Below are 15,799 nucleotides of genomic sequence, written 5' to 3'. Positions count from 1 at the left end.
TTCCTCTCGGCAACGAGTCCGGTCGCGGAGCCCTCATTGGCCGCGCGCCCCGCGACCGGCCATTGGCCCGCCGTACCTACTTTACATAGACCGCTCTGGGCCAATCGGCGCGCGTCGCCTACTTAACATGCACGCCGGCCGCCAGTCAGCGAGCGCGGGGGCTGGGCCACCACGTGCTGTTGCTAAGCTTGCGCTTCTAAATTGTTACTATCGCGGCGGGCCTATCGGAACCGAGCTTCGCATCTGTCAACATTCTCGGCCCGGCCCGAGGCGTTCGGCCGGCTCCCATTGGCCCCGGCCCAGCCGAGCGCCCGCCCCCGAATCCGCAGTGCCGGCTTCCATTGGCTGCATCGGCCGTCGCTCGCCCTTATGTGTCAATTTGAGAGCCTGAGGCGGAGGGTGGCGGCCGAGCGCACAGCTAGTCCGCGGGAGTCGGGGAAGTGGGGCCGCCGGGCGCGCGGGGCGGTCGGCGAGCGGAGCCGGCCGGAGCGGGCCGTGCAGCGGCCGCCGCCGTCCCGGAGCGCGCGCGTGCGCGCGGTCGGGCTGGTGGGCGGGAGGATGGAGCTGAACTCCCTGCTGATCCTGCTGGAGGCGGCCGAGTACCTGGAGCGCAGGGACCGAGGTAGCGCCCGCGCCCCTTTGTGCGCCGGGCCGCGGGCGGGCGGGCGGGCGGGCGGCGGCGGGGCCGGGGTCGGGGCGGGGGCCCGCTGACCGCGCCGTCTGTCCGCAGAGGCCGAGCACGGCTACGCCTCGGTGCTGCCCTTCGACGGCGATTTCGCCAGGAAGAAAACAAAGGCGGCCGGCCTGGTGCGCAAGGCCCCGAACAACAGGTACCGCCCCCCGCGCGGCTTCCCCCGCCCCGGCCCGACACCAGGGCCTTACGCCCCCGGAGCGCCCTCCCCAGCCCAGACCCCAGCCTGTAGCCCGGCTGCCGCCGCGCGCCCCGGCGGCCAGCCTGGAGGAGGAGGCGCGTCCGGGCCGCGGCAGCCCCGCCCGGCCGGCCCCGCCCGCGCCGTCGCCATCTTCCTGCGGGCCGCGCCTCCTCGGCCTCTCGCGTAAACAGTGCCACGCGTACAGCGCCCGCCGCCCGGGGTCTCCTCCCGTAGCAGCTCCCCGCCCCCAAGTTGTTCTGGACTTTTCCGGGCAGGAAAAGTGTTGTCAGGGCCGCTGGCCGGTGCCCCGTGGGTCTGGGGAGACTGAGGCTCGGCGCATAGCAGCATGGAGCTGCCCGCCCTGACCTCTGCTCGCCGCGGGCGGGTGGGCTGCATCTCTCCGACTGTCTCCGAGGGCCGAGCCCCGCTACTGGGCTGAGTCCACCCACCCCCAGGGGTTTGCACGAAGAAGGCAAGAAGGAGCGTGGAGGCCCTGCCCTGGGCCCCCACCCCTCGCATGGTGCCCACCGCCCCCACCCAGCCTCCTGACACAAGTGAAACTCCAGCGATCAGGGTAGGGGCACCCTTCTTGGGTCAGAAGGCCTTTTCTAAGGGACCGGAAGAGGCTGCAGGCTGCTGTGCAGCAGCCTCTCCTGGTGCCAGTAATCCACCCCTTCCTCTGGCCTTGTACCCAAGCTGTGGAATCCCGAAAGCCGGCGTGCACGTCCCTGGGTGGGAGAGAGGACCCTCAGCTAGGGCTCCCATGGGATTCCACTCTCCTGGCTGCCGTGGGGACCACAGCACACCTGGCACGGCACAGGGGCCCACTTCGGCCCTGGACCATGTCACCAGGCTGGGAGCCATACTTCCAGGGGCTTTGGGGCCCCTTGGCAGAGGGTGTGGCTCATTCCTGTGGCCTACTTGTTCTTGGGAAACAGAAAGGCTGGCACAAGAACCCATCTCCTGTGACGTCCTGGCGCCCTGGGCCTGGCAAGGAATTGGTTTAGTCTCCATCTGCTCTGGCTGGACATGCCTCTGAGTCCCAGCCCTTGGTGCCCTGCTGGGGACAGTTTGGGAAAGGACATGCATGGGTGGGGGGACACCACTGCCTCAGGCGTCCTTAGTGAGCGAGCTGGGCCCCTGCTGTTGTTTCTCACTTGTTGGTCCCAAGTGCCCTGCCACCCGTGGAAAACTTTGGGCTGTGACCCTTTACTTCCGTGGTATAGGGTAGCCAGAGCTGATAACCAGAATCATAGCTGAGGTTCTCACACGCGTGCTAGTTAGTAGTCACCCCACCACCTGAAGGAGATGTTATTTTTGTCTCTACTTTAGGGCTGAGGCTCAGGGAGATTCAACTACTCGCTAGGGCCACCTTCCCATCTCTAGGGCTCCTGTTCTGAGGTGGGATCCTGGCCTCCTACATTCTGCTGGGATGGAGACCTTGAGGGCACCGCGGAGGGACCGAGAGGGTCTCCCAAGCCAGGGTGCACCTCCCTGCTGCTCCTCTGGGTGGAGCCCGGCTCCCCCAGTGCTTCAGGCACCCCACGGCTCACAGGCGGCCCTGCGCGGCTGTCCTGGCCTAGCGGGGCCTCAGCCAGCCCAGCCCAGGGTCCAGAGGATGCAGAGCCCTGACTTGGCAGGGCAGCTCCACACCTCTAAGGCTCTGTGTCCCCTGAGGTGAGGGGAAGGAATGGGCGCAGCAAGGACCAGCATGAGGCGTGAGTCATGGGGCAGAAGGGCAACCTGTGTTGGAGGAGACGGCAGCCTCCACGGTTGCCAGGGCTTCAGCCAGGGCTTCAGCGAGGGCTTTTCGGGGGCAGTGGTTCAGCAGGAGGGGGCTGGAGCCAGCCTGCCAGGGATCAGGTCCTGCAGTGAAGTGGGCAGAAGGGTGCCTACTTCGAGGGGTTGAAGGCATGAGTGAACGGTGAAGCTGGGAACCCACTTAGCACGGCCCTGGCCAGGGAGTCCCTCCCCTCCCCAGGCCACTGTGCTCCTGGGACCTGAGTGACCATCTCCCCACAAGGCTCTACGAGTGTCTGGACCAGGGGAAGGCTTCAAGAGGGCTTTGGCCCCTCTGCGTCCCCCGGTTGCCCAAGCAGCGCCCCGTCCGTCCAGGATGGGGTCCAGCCCAGCCGTGAGGGGCAGGCTGGCAGGCTTCTCTGCACTGAGGGGCACTCGCTGCCCCTCACATCCCTGACAAGTGAGCAGACCCACAGATCCACAGCGCCGGGCTGTGGTTCAGGCCAGCGAGGAGCCTGACGGCTGTGCCCCCTCCTGGCCCCAGCCAGCCCTGGCAGAGGTTCGGAGGCTCCTTGCCCAGCCTATGTGACCAGCAAGGCCCTCGAGGCCCTGGAACCTGGGTCTGGAGGTTCTGAGGCTGCACAGGGCAACCCGGGAGCCGGCCGCCCTGCTGGGCCCCACTTGGCTGTGGTGGGACCGTGAACCGTGGCAGGTGCACAGGCAGGCAGGATGGGCAAGCTGGAGGTAGGGATGGGAGACACCTACTCCTGAGCTCCTGGGGCAGGAGGGAGTGAGGGCAGGTAGGCAGAGGCGGCAGAGTCTCTGGGAAGGAGTGCGGGGTAGGGGTTGCAGGGCCTGCTCTGGGTGTGCTCCAAGGGGACCTGGGTCCTCTGTCCCGTGTGAGGCAGCCTGGGAAGCCTCGGAGCCCTGGCTGGCCCACAGGATTCCTGCCTGGACGAGGAGGGTGACCTGGAAGTGGGAGCTGGCCTGTGCTGCCTCCCTGTCACCGTGCTCCTGCTCTCTGTGGCACTCAGACTCTGTGCTCCTGTCTGCAGGCGGGCAGGGCTTGGGCAGCAGGTGGGGCTGCCGCCCCCAGAGAGGCCAGTCCTGCCAGGCCCTGGCCCCTCAGGGAAGCAGAGGGGCCAGCCTCAGTCTCCCCACTGGCCCAGAAGCATCCCTATCCCAGAGGCCCCCTTAGGGGCTGATCCCTCTGTTGCCAGGTGTCCCCGTTGGCATGGTGGGCTGTGATCATGCAGGTGTATGAGCCGGATGGGGTGGGGATGGTGCTCTGTCTGGTGATACTGGGCCAGGACGCCCGTGTCCAAGTCCTGGCCTCTGTGGTCACCTGCCCTTGGCCTTGTGTGCCAGCCCAGGTGGCTCCCAGGACACCACTAGCCTCGGGGACTGGGGAGCTGAGAAGGCAGGTGGCTCAGTGCCCAGGCAGCCTTGGATGCGCTGGGTGGCTCAGCCCCAGGACCGGCTACTGCGGCTCCTCGGGCCCGGCCCACCCCTTCTGAAAGGGACCTGGACCCTCCTGCCAGCCGGGCACCCTGGACACGGCTGCACCTCTGTCTCTCTCATGTTTGTCATTGGGTGTGAGGTCTTCCAGCTTTTGGTCAGTAGCTACTCACCTGCCCCAGCGCTGCCTGTCTTGGGCCATCCTGGGGCCCAGACGCTCTCCACACTGTCTGCAGGTCCCCGGGCCCCTGAGTAGGGCCCTCATCCTGTGCTCTGATGGTGGGCAGTGAAGTGAGCTCTGTCTTTGTGTCTCTCTAAACAGGTCTTCACACAATGAACTAGAAAAGCACAGGTAAGTGATCTCCTGTTCCGCACGCTCCGCCACATGAGCCGCCTGGTACATCCCACCCGCCCTTCTGCTGCGGGGGTGCTGTGGCCAGCCGCCACCCCCTCTCCCTGCCTCTGTGTCCTGGCTGTGGCTCAGCACGCTGCCGGGCTGTGCCACCGTCTTGGGAAGGGGCCTTCTTGACGGAAGAGGCCAGGCTCTGCTCTCAGGCATTCCCATGCGAGCAGGCAGGGGTGGGGGGCCAGCCCCTGCTCTTGGGAGCTCAGCCTGGGGTCCGGAGCCAGGTGGGGGTCAGCGACTTGGGGCAGGGCCCCTTGTGCTGTGTGTCATTCAGGGCCGGCTCCCTGGAAGAGGAGCTCTATCTGTTTTGGGGTGTCTGAGCCCTTTTGGGAGCAGGTCCTTAGCCCTTAGGATGCTGGCCTGCCACCAGGAAGGTTCAGCCCTCTTGGACTGGGATCTCTTGTGCTCTGGGGCCTGCCTTCCAAGGAGTTCCCAGTAGAGTCTTGTCCACGGGCAGTGGGATGGGCAGCCAGTGCCTGGCCACGTGGGCCTGGTGGGAAGCTCTGGCCCAGGGCAGGATCCAGGGGAGTCCACTTCATGCCCACCCATCGGCCTCGGGGATGGGTCCATTCTTGTCCTCCTCTGAGGAGTTGGGGGGCTTGCAGTGAGAAGGAGGAGGGGCAGCGTGGCTTCCCGAAGAGCCTCTGCCCCCCAGCCCTAGTCCGCCCAGGGCCCTGTGCTTGTGACTGCCGTCCTCTCTCCCTGGCTGGCTCAGCCCGCTGCTCTAGCTCCGGGCCTCCCTCTGCAGTGGGGACGAGGTGCGGTGGACAGGTGTCCTCATGGCCGATCGCAGCCAGGCTGTGTGTGCGTGCAGGAGCCCTGAAGCCAGACCCAGGGGTGACTCCCAGAGAGATGCTCACGGTAGCTTTCTCCGGACCTTTGCTCCCATCTCCGGAATGGGCCAGTTCTTTCCTCCTTTCTTGGCTTGGGATGGGGTGGGGAGTGGGGATCTGCACACAAGATGAACTCTCCCAGGCTGCCGTGGAGCTCGGCCAGCCCTGTGTCCCCACCCCCACGTCTGCACCCACGGCAGCGCCAACTGCTTCTCCCCTGGGACCAGGGCCTCTGCTGGGCGGCGCTGAGCGGGGACAGAACGCTCTGTTCTCTGGAGGAGCCGCACTTCCTGGACTGTTCCTGTGCGTTTGGGGGGTTCCTGAGAGACCATGGAGGTGGGGCAGGTGCAGGGGCCTCTGTTCCTGGCTGGCCCATAAGCAGGTGTGGTCCGCCCTGAGGAGCCCACAGACCTGGGGCTTGGGACCCTGTTGGGGCCCTCGGTCACGGCTGTACCTGCGGCTGCCTGATGCTGACGCCGGACGCTCCTGGTCGCTGGCCACAGGAAGGCCGTGTGCCGTCCCAAGGAAGGAAGGAAGCACCTGGCTGGGTCACCCGGCTGGCCTCAGGGAGGTTGGCCCTCGATGTCGCCTTCCCTGGGAGGCATGCCACGTTGGGCCTGCGGGACTTCCCCTTGCCGGTGCTGGGAGCTCGCTGGGAGCCAGTGGCCCACCCTAGGCCCACTCTAGCCTGCCCTGTTCCTCCTCCCCTCCCTCCCCTTCCGCTCAGAGAGCAGCTCCAGCTGGTCTGCTCAGGCCAGTGCTTGGCTCCTGACCCCGGGGACGGGTTTGTGACGGCCATGTGTTCCCGCCCAGGCTCAGCTCCAGGCTTTAGCTTTTGTAGGGGGGAGGGGGCCATCAGCATCCCCCTGGCGGGGCAGGACCCATCACAAAGGCCAGCCCAGGGCCCTCAGTGGAGCTGCCCACCTCTCCCCAGCATGGAGATGGTTATTCGGGTCCTGGGTGGGTCCTTCCGAGGGAGGCCTCCTGTGCAGCTGCCCCGTCTGCCTGATGCAGCCATGCAAGACCTCACAACAGCTAGGAAATACAGGGGGACAGGGACGACCGGGCTACCTCACTCCCCGTCCCACCCGCTGAGGAACCACGGGTGGGTGTCCTTGTCGCCTCTTCCCCGAAGCCAGGCTTGGGGAGGTTCAGAGCCTGGCTTTGCCCGGCGGCTGGGGGACCTGATGTGGGAGCTCTGGTCCTCTTCTGAGGAGCAGGGGGCTCTCGGTGAGAAGCTGGGTAGGCCTGCGTCAGGGCTGGGCTGTGGCCAGACGCACGGGCAGGAGCTGCCGTTCACAGCGATGCAGGTCTGCACAGGGTGCCTTCAGGAAGTGGCGGGTTTTCAAAGCTCCCAGGAATGCTGGGCGCAGCTGAGGGGCACTGGCGCAGGGCTGGGGCACTGTAGCTGCTTCAGACGAGGGCCGAGCGCAAGCCTAGTGTAGCCCGGGTCCTTGGCACCCCCTCCAGCGCCAGGGAGGTGGTGGCGATGCCCACTCCCCACAGGGGTGGGACCCTGAGGCTCAGATGGTTGGGGGCCTGCCTGGGGCCCCACTGGAGCTGCTTCCCAGCCTTGCAGCCCCGCTGGACGCTCTCCGGGAGTTGGCTTGGCGTGTGGTCCGGTGTTGAACATGGCACGGCTGCAGCCAACGGCCTCTCTTTGTCTCTCGAGAAGCCTCTGCTTTATGATTTCTAACGCGGTGTGTTCATGGACGTGCGAGGACCCCCCTGCGCCCCACCCCAGAGACAGCATCCTAGGCAGTGGGGTGGCCAAGCCTGCATTCTCCTCCTCCGTGCGGGTACTGAGGGATAAGAACAGAACTTCGTTACCTGCTATTTCCTAACTTGACCTTTCCCCAGACACCCCGCGGGCCCCGTGCACCTGTGTCCGTGCATTCTCCTCGTCCCCTAGGCCGGGTGCCCGCACAGGACATGCAGCTGTACCGCAGGGTTCTGAGTGATGGCTCTCCAGTAAACACAGACGGTGCTGCAGTCTGCTGGGTCTGGAGCCGGGGGGTAGATTTGTGGGGCCGAAATCCTAGACCTAGACATGCCGGTTGAGGGCTTGAGTCGCCTTGGTGGCCCTTCTGAACTTCCCTCCCACCAGGGAAGCTGGAACTGCCCGCTGGCCAGCTCGACAGCTAGTCGCACCTTTTCATTTCAGCCCAAATTACCATCTCTCCTCGGTAAGCTTTCCTGTTCTAGATCGCTGCCAGATGGAGTTGGTTTTGTGTTAGGTTAGCTGTTTGTGTTCTGCAACCTGCCTGTCTGTGTCCTTTGCCTGTTTTCACGTTAAGATCCTCCTCTTTTTCATTTTGGTGCGTATGAACTCCAAATGGCATGAATACTAACCGCTTGTCTTCTACGTGTATTTGCAGATGTTTTTTTGCTGTTACTTGTCGTTTACCTGTGTTTTTTCTTTCATGTACAAATATGTCCTTTTCTGATTGTAAAAGTGTTATGTGGATTTTTTAGCATAGAAAATCTGGAAAGTACAAAAAACGCACAAAGCCGAAGAAATAAACGTTGCCAACCACGTCACGTGGAGACGCGTGCTTCCTGCTCTTCATTGTGTCCCGTGGAGTCTCTCGTGTGCGTCTGTTGCTTTATTTTTTGACCCTATCTTGGGTCAGTTGTCACATAGGTGGTTTTGTGTTCTGATGTTTTCACTTCTGTTCGTGATGTGAAAACGTGGAATATACTGAAACGATGACATACTTGCCTCTGGGTGGTAGAATTGGGGGGGTAGTTTTCATTTATTTTTTTCTTTTGATTTGCATCTTCCAATTTTCCACAAAGGTCACGTACCGTGTACGTACTCGAATGGTAGATTGTAAGAATCGCCACTCATAGATGAGTGGACAGGGGACCCCCGCTTGTGAACTTGGTGCATGTGGTGGGTCGGGGGTCTCTGATTGTGAGCTGTGCTTGAGCACATAGCACCATTGGCTGGGGGGGCTTTGCGCCTCCTGCCCCACAGTCCCAGCACCTTGGAGGCGGGGAGGCTGAGGCTGCCAGGCCCTGGGGGCCACGCGGCAGTGAGCCCCCTGGTGTGCCCCCTTCCGCAGCCCTGTGTGAGCGTGGGGCAGGGCTCCTCTCTGAAGATCCTCCAGCCTTGAGGTGGACCCTGGGGCCTGCTCGGAACGCAGATCCCTGGTGTTCAGGCTTCAGGCCGCTGCTCTGCCTGGCCTGGTGGCCGAGTGCAGCCTCAGTCTCGTGTTCTAGAAGTTCTTTCTAAGGTCAAACTCAGGTTCACCAGGAAAACTCTAGGCCCCGGGTGCCAGGGGCTGGGGTGCCGGGTGGGGAGGAGCTTCGTCAGCAGGAGGGTGCCGTGTGGACGTGGGTGGCAGACGTAGGGCCCTCCTCCCGTCGGGTGGGGCTGTTATCGCAGCTCTGCAGATGGGCTGCTGCCCTGCACTGAGCTGCCCACTCCCTCCCTACGCTTCGGGGGGCCCCCTCTGTTCTAGGGACATGGCCATTGCTGCCCGATTTCCTTCCAGAGTCTAAGGGAGACTGGATTTGCCAGGGCTTTGGAACATGGGGGATGACAGGGGCGCCGCCAGGGTTGGCGTCCTTGCAGGAAGGAGCGCGCCGACAGTGGTGATGGGGGGCAGCGGTTCGTCAGAGCCTCGCGGGGAAGCCTGCCGTGTGCCCTTGCGATCCTCTCATAAGAGCTTCGCCTAAGCAGGGCATCTTTGTTTGGAAACCACCTGGGCAGCCTGCAGGGGCTCCGGTGGGTCACGTGCCATCAGCGTGCTTTGGGGGTGAACCTTGGCCGCCCTGTGCCCCCACGCCCCCGTGGCCTCTGCCACCCACCCTCCGCAGACCAGATGAGCCAGGGAAGAAGGGCACATCTAGGTCACAGCTCCTCGCCCTGTATGTGAGCAAATGCTGTTGACTCTTACGGTTCCAGTTCCGTGGGAAAACTGCATTCATCTGCGTGGACACGGGGACAAAATCTAGAACGAAGCAGTTTCCAAAGGGGTCCCAGACTCGAGTAGGAGGGGTCTGTCCTTGGCCTTCCCTGACTTGGACGGACTCATGTTTCTGTGGTGACGACAGTGACCAGAGAGCTCCCTGCACTTGGCGAGGTGGGGGACGGAAGGCTTGTAGGGGGCGTCCCTGATCTCCGCCTGGGACAGCGTGACCAGCACCCCGTGCCTCTCCCCCTCCAAGTTTCCCCCCACCACCTTCCGGACCCCACTGGAGAGGGTGGGACAACAGGGTGAGCTGGGGCTCTGGGAGCCTGGCTGTAGCACTCGGAGGCTCTGGGGGCCATGATGGGCTGGCTGGCCACACGGGCCCAGCCACAGGCCCCGCCCTTTTACTGGGGCTTCTGGAGGGCCGTGGGTGCCAGGCTGCTCCAGGGGGCTGGAGGCGCTGCCCTCCGGGCTGGGAGGGGAGCCCGGGGAGGGACCCTCAGCAGGTCCGTGCAGGCTTCCGGCTGACCGCCCCCTACCCCCTCCCCCCGCCCTCCAAAGCTCTTGGGCTGCTGTGCCGCACGGCCACCGTGCCAGGCTGTGCCGCCCCCGCCTGACCGTTCCGTCTCTGGTTCTTTCAGACGAGCCAAACTCCGGCTCTACCTGGAGCAGCTCAAGCAGCTGGTGCCCCTGGGCCCCGACAGCACCCGCCACACCACGCTGAGCCTCCTGAAGCGTGCCAAGATGCACATCAAGGTGAGCAGGGCCGCCCCCGTGCACCCGGGGGAGTGGTCAGAGGGCCTGAGGGTGGGGTGGGGAGCCCGCCCTGCAGGTGCGCAGCGGGCCAGCGTGGGGGGCACGGCAGTGGGAGCCGCTGAGGGTCGAGGTAGCGGCAGGCGCAGGCTGGGTTTTGTGGGGTGGGGGTGGGAGGCGGGGGTGGGCTGCACGTCGCCCCCCGGGCCCTGGGGTGTGAAGTGGCAGCAGCTGGAAGGAAGGCTGGCTCCTTCCATGCCGATGCCACCGTTGGAGGCCGGTGGGAAGCAGACGGCCCCGGCGTGTGCGGAGTTTCTGGGGCGAGGGGTAGGGGTTGCTCTCTAGGGGCTGGCGGTGGGGTGTAGACTGAGTGAGACGCTGCCTGGGGCTGGCCCCCTAAGTCTTAAGACTGAGACCTACTGGGTTGGGGGTCTAGGGACACTTGGGCCAACCAGGGAAGGTCTCATTCCTCCCGCCGGCCCCTCCCGAGCCTGCGCAGGTGTGGGCTCCCTCAGGCCCCCGACGGAGAGGCCGCCCCCGACGGAGAGGCCGCGGCTCAGTGCCTGGGAAGGTGTGGAGCAGTTGGGCGGGCAGGGCGGCCGGATTGAGCAGGGAAGAGCCCCTGTGGGCAGGGCTGTTGTCTGGGACGGGTGCCAGGCCACGGCTGGGCGGCGCTGTCCCAGGGCTTCAGGCCCACACGTGACTCGGTTTGGCCAAGCTGGCTGGTGGCTGTAGGCCTTCTGGAGCTGGTCAGCAGATGCAGAGCACGGGGCTGGGAGGCGGCACCTACATAAACTCCTGGTGGGCGCGAGGAGGGGGTGCATCAGGCCTTTGGGGCCCAGGCCGAGTGGGGGATGGGAACCTGCCCTGGCCCTTGTGCCCTGGCGCGTCCCGGTGGCCGGGGGTGCCCCGCCCCGGGCTCACAGCTCCCGTGCCCCCAGAAACTGGAGGAGCAGGACCGCCGGGCGCTGAGCATCAAGGAGCAGCTGCAGCGGGAGCACCGCTTCCTGAAGCGGCGCCTGGAGCAGCTGTCGGTGCAGAGCCTGGAGCGCGTGCGCACGGACAGCACAGGCTCCGCCGTCTCCACCGATGACTCGGAGCAAGGTGGGGACGTGGAGGCCGCCTGCAGGGACTTTGGGCATGGATGTCGTGCAGCCCTGGGTGGGAAGCTGGGAGGGTGGGGCCGGCCTGGTGGAGGCCCCGGGGGAGGATGGGTCGAAAGTCCCCGGCATGTCAGAGGCACGTCAGGGCCCCTGTGTGAGGTGGCAGAGGGGACGGGATGAGGAAGGTGAGGCGTGGAGGCCTGGTGACCTGCCCACGTGAGGGCCAGAGCTAGGCTCGGGCCCGGCAGCGTGCCTCGGGAGGCCTGGCTGGCACTGGCACGGCGTCTGACCCCACCCCGTCTGTTCTCTGCAGAAGTGGATGTAGAGGGTGTGGGGTTCGGCACCGGCGAGCTGGACAGTGTTGGCAGCGGCAGTGACGTGGACGACCACTACAGCCTGCGTGGCGGCTGCAGCCACGGCAGCTACGGGCCCCCCTGCAGGCGGCCTGGCCGCCCCGGCCTCTCGTAGGCCCTGCCCTCTGCTCCTCGGCCCGCCTGCCCGCCCGCCCGCCCAGCCGAGCGTGTCAACCCTCCGGTCCTTGAAGTCTCTCCACGGGCCCACTGCTGTGCCATTCTGGAAGCTCCGGCTGCCGCCTGGGCTGCCCGCCTCCACCTGCCTGCCGGTCAGGGCCTGCCGCGCCGCCCACTCCTCCCACCCAAGCAGGGACCCCTATGGGGAGGCGGGGCCCAGCTCCCAGGGCCCGGAGCCCAGCATAGCCGCCCACGGTCTGTTCTCAGATTCCTAATCATTCCAGAAGTATTAAACATCATTGCTGCAAACCTCGGCGGGCGCCGTGTGAGGGGCTTAATGACCACCTCGGGGAGCTCAGACCCCAACCCCGGCCCCCAGGAGAAAGGAGCGGACCGAGGAAGGAAGGAAGGCGCGGCTCTCCGTCCATCCGTCCGTCTATCTGTCGGTCCACGTAGGCTCCTGAGGCGTGGACAGAGGGATCCATGAAGGGCGGGACTCGGGTGAGCACCCTGGGGCAGGTGGGCGGACGGGGTCCTTGGCACCCCCAGGTGTCAGGAGCCAGGGCTGGGCTTCTGGGGGCTGCCAGGCTACCCCACTCTGATCTGGGCAGCTTCTGCTCTGTTGTTAGATCCCTCAGATGTACACACGCATATGCACCTAGGCACACACGCCTGCCCGCACACACGTGCACGCATGCAGACACACGTGGTCACTGGACCCAGAGGTCCTTGGGAGCCAGAGGGCGCATGTCCTGGGGCCTTCAAGGGTCAGTTGGGCAAATGCTGGCCCGTGGCCTGTGCCTGGCTCCCCCTCCCACCCCCCCACCCCACCCCCCCGGCTCCCCTGCCCAGTCTGGCCAAGGCAAGGGACCTCTCCTCCCAGCAGGGGCTGAGGAGTGCTGGGGGCTATGAGTTGAAACCACTGGGTCCTCAGAGGGCTTGTTTGTTTCCCTTTAAAAGACAAAAACAAAACAAAAAGTTGCTGCACTGCCCAGAAGCCCAGAACGAGGCTCCCGGGAGAGAAGCTTTTCCCAAAAACCAAGGAGAAACATTTTTAAAAAGAGAAAGAGGCCGTGGTGCCGGTGTGTGCCGCCTACTTCCTGTACGAGATTTTTCTACTCTATTTTCCTAGCCGTTATCGCGTCCTTGTTTGCTGAGGGGTGGGAGCGACCCAGCGTCTCAGGGACTCGTCTGTCTGTCACCGTTGTCCAAGCGTGCCTTGTGTCCCGTGTCTGGCTCCACCCGACCGCCACCACCAGCATCTCCCGCGTGGCTCACGGGACGCCCCCAGGTGCCCTCCTGGCCTCCTCCCCGTGGGGCGCCCCTCCTGGCAGCCAGGTCAGGTCGGCGGCTGTGCAGCAGCAGGGCGGCGCTCTGTCACCTGGTGGGAGGGGCCGTGACCTGTGCAGCCTGGCCTCCTTGGGGCCGGGGCGGTGTGTGTGGGGTGTGGGTGCGGCCGCTACCAGAGAAGTAGGTTCCTCCCTGCACCTAGCTTGAAGCCTGCCTCCTCCCGACCTGAGCAAGGGCTCCGGGTGTCAGGCGTTGGCAACTGCTGAGGACAGCTGTTCACCCTGGGCGGTCCGGCCTGGGCATTAGGAGGCTTCTCCTGGCCTTTTGTCCCTGGGTCTTTGTCCCCGGGGACCACACAGCAGCGTTCAGGTGGAGGGCTGTTGGGCTGACTCACAGCGTCGGCCTCCCTGTCCGGTGCACTGCAGACGATTTCCAGATCGCAGGGGCAAGATTTGTGTTTATCTTTGTCACGCTGACGGACACCCCAGGTGGGTGGCCTGCTGAAGCAGAAAGGGATCCCTGGAAACAGCTCTGGCACAGAACCTGCCCTCCACGGGCCGGGGATGGCGGTGGAGAGCAGGCTTGTCGGGGGGGCGGTGCACGCGGCCGGGGAGACCATCTGAACGTTTTGCCGGTGGTTGCAAGGCAAAGCGCTGTGTTGGCACCTCCCCCCGGCGCCCTCGGGGTCCCCTGGGGTCCAGCGTGCCCGGGAGGGGCTTCCGCCGTCTGCCAGAGCACGCCCACTGAGCGCTCCTTGCGAGGACCCCGCACCACCTGAGCGGGGCAGGAACACCCATGTCTAAGAGCCTTCTTCAGGAGATACAGCTCCAGGTCCCCGGGATGGCCCGTGTTCTGAATTCTTAAAGCATCCATTCTCTAGCCAGCCCCGACACGTGGGGGAGGTCCTGCTCCCCTCTCTGGCCGGCAGAATCCTACCCAGGTGACTAGCTGTGGCCCTCAGCCGACCTTCCGGGCAGCTCAGCCCATGGCTTTTCAGGCCTCGGTTCCCATGTGGACCGGGGAGTTGGCCTCATTGGCCATCCAGAGGTGCTGGGGTCCCAGATGCCACTCCTCGCCACCAGCAGACACCAGTGAGGGTCTGGTGCTAGAGCTACTCACGTACCCACACCCCCCTTCCCCGGCCCTCGGCACAGTCCCTGCTGCTGGCCAGGGGGACCCACGGGGTTGTTAAGAGCAAACCTGAGTGTTGTGGGGCCCGTAGAGAGCCAGCGGGACCAGAACAGGGCCCCGGGCGTCCTGTGCCCTCTCTGCGTGTGCCCTCCCACGCCCACCTGGGCCTCGGTGGACGAGAGCTTGGAAGCCCAGGCTCAGGTTTGGGTCCGCGCCCTCACTGTGAGGCGGCCCTCAAGCCTCAGTGCAGGCCCAGCCGGCTGGGGCGGCTGCAGGAAGGCTCTCCCCCCACCCCACCCCACCCCACCGTGGGCCCTGACTCTGTGACTCTGCCCGGGCAGAGCGGGTCTCAGAAACACGGCGCCCAAGCTCACTTCCTCGGGCGGATGGAGCTATGGCCCCGAGGGCCCCCGCCCTCGTGTCTGCCCCAGACAGTCCCCACCTGCTGGGTGGGAAGGCTCCTGCACTCTCCACCCCGTCTCTCTGGGCCAGCTAACCGGGTCCCCGCCACGGCCGTGCACAAAGGACTCTGACCACACGCAGCCACGTCTTGGGCGGTAGGGCAGGTTCTGCGCCAGAGTCTGGGGCCGCCCAGGGGGCCTGGTGCTGGCCAGGTGGGCATGTTACAAGAGCCACGCTGGACAGAGATGGGCCGCCCACCCGCCTGTTCACCGGGAGGGACTGTGCTGTACCGTTCTGTCTTTGTAACATAAATACAGATTTTTATACCTCACCTCTCTGGCTTCCGGTTCTTTCCATCACCATGTTGGGCTCCCCTCCCCTCGGCCTCCATAGGGAGCCTGAGCCCACTGGCGGGCTTGGTGGTCCTTAGCACCCTGCCCATAGCCTTGGCTTTCTGGGAGTCCCAGGAGACCACGGGCTTCCCAGAGGGCTAGGTCGGGTCCCAGGAGACCTACTAGTCGGCCACCAAGACCCCACCATCACAGCTGCCTCTCTGGACAGTCACCTGGAGATGAAGGTGGGGGTCAAGGTGGAAGCCCCGCCCCCCCCAGCCTTGGCCTGTTTGCCAAGCAGGAGCTCTTGCCGGCCTCAGACTTTGCCTCTGGGGCTGGGGCACTGCCCCGTGAGGACAGCTAGGCCCTCAGGGTGCTCCGTGCCAGCCAGGTGTCCTCTGCTGATGCCCGCAGCCCACCCGCGCGTGTCTGTGCCCTTTCTGCACAGCGGCTGCTGGCTCTAAGGGCTGCAGCTCGAGAAACCCTCCTTGTCCCCAGGACGTCCTGTTGTGCAGGGTAGGGGTGTGAAGCGGTGTGGCCCCAGGGAGCGCAGCCTGGGGAGGAAGTGCCCACCCAGAGTCGGGCAGCCAGGATGGGACTTTCCCGGGGACCGGGGCTGCCATGCTGGGCTCAGGCACGGCGCGCACAGGCGGCTCCACGAGACCTGCCCGCGGGTTTGGTGCGCGTCTGTGGGAGAGGACCTAGAGGGACGCTGGGGCATCTGACTTGTCCTCCCTCCCCCAGCAGGAAGCAGTATTCTGGCCTCTTGAACCTGTGTGAGTCCCCTGGGGGCACCTCTAGAAAAGAAGGGAATCCTACTTGGGATGCAGCTGGGGCCTTGAGCCGCCAGGACTCGGGCATGAATGTAAGTGGGAGTATTTGAATCTAAATATTACTATGACTTTAAATCACCATCACTTTTTATTGAGGGCGTCAGGGCTAAACACTTGAGGTAGTTAGCACCTGAGGTCCTCACCCTGGGCCTGTCTCACAGGTAGCTGAGTCTCAGGGAAGGTGCCTGCCTTAGGTCGCCCGCCGGAAGGTGGTGGCCCTGGGACCCGACCTAGCCCTCTGGGAAGCCCTTCCACA

The 15,799-nt window shown here is 65.0% G+C and overlaps 1 protein-coding gene across 2 annotated transcripts; it reads left to right on the top strand.

Moving 5' to 3' along the window:
* Positions 1–422: 422 nt before the first annotated feature.
* On the top strand, positions 423–14,709 carry MXD4 (MAX dimerization protein 4). Of its 2 annotated transcripts, XR_009563878.2 has the most exons (7): positions 423–622; positions 731–830; positions 4,393–4,422; positions 9,871–9,985; positions 10,924–11,086; positions 11,399–12,056; positions 12,688–14,709. XR_009563878.2 is itself a non-coding variant. In XM_030876709.3 (6 exons), exons 1-6 carry the CDS (start codon positions 559–561, stop codon positions 11,551–11,553), a joined length of 627 nt encoding a protein of 208 aa, XP_030732569.1. In that variant the 5' UTR covers positions 423–558; the 3' UTR covers positions 11,554–14,709. The 2 variants fall into 2 exon arrangements, 1 of the variants encoding a protein (XP_030732569.1); XM_030876709.3 differs by having other exon boundaries at positions 11,399–14,709.
* Positions 14,710–15,799: the final 1,090 nt, after the last annotated feature.

The sequence above is a fragment of the Globicephala melas genome, chromosome 5 (genome assembly GCF_963455315.2).
Source record: "Globicephala melas chromosome 5, mGloMel1.2, whole genome shotgun sequence".
Taxonomy (NCBI): Eukaryota; Metazoa; Chordata; class Mammalia; order Artiodactyla; family Delphinidae; genus Globicephala; species Globicephala melas.
This window is presented reverse-complemented; position numbering and strand designations above follow the sequence as displayed.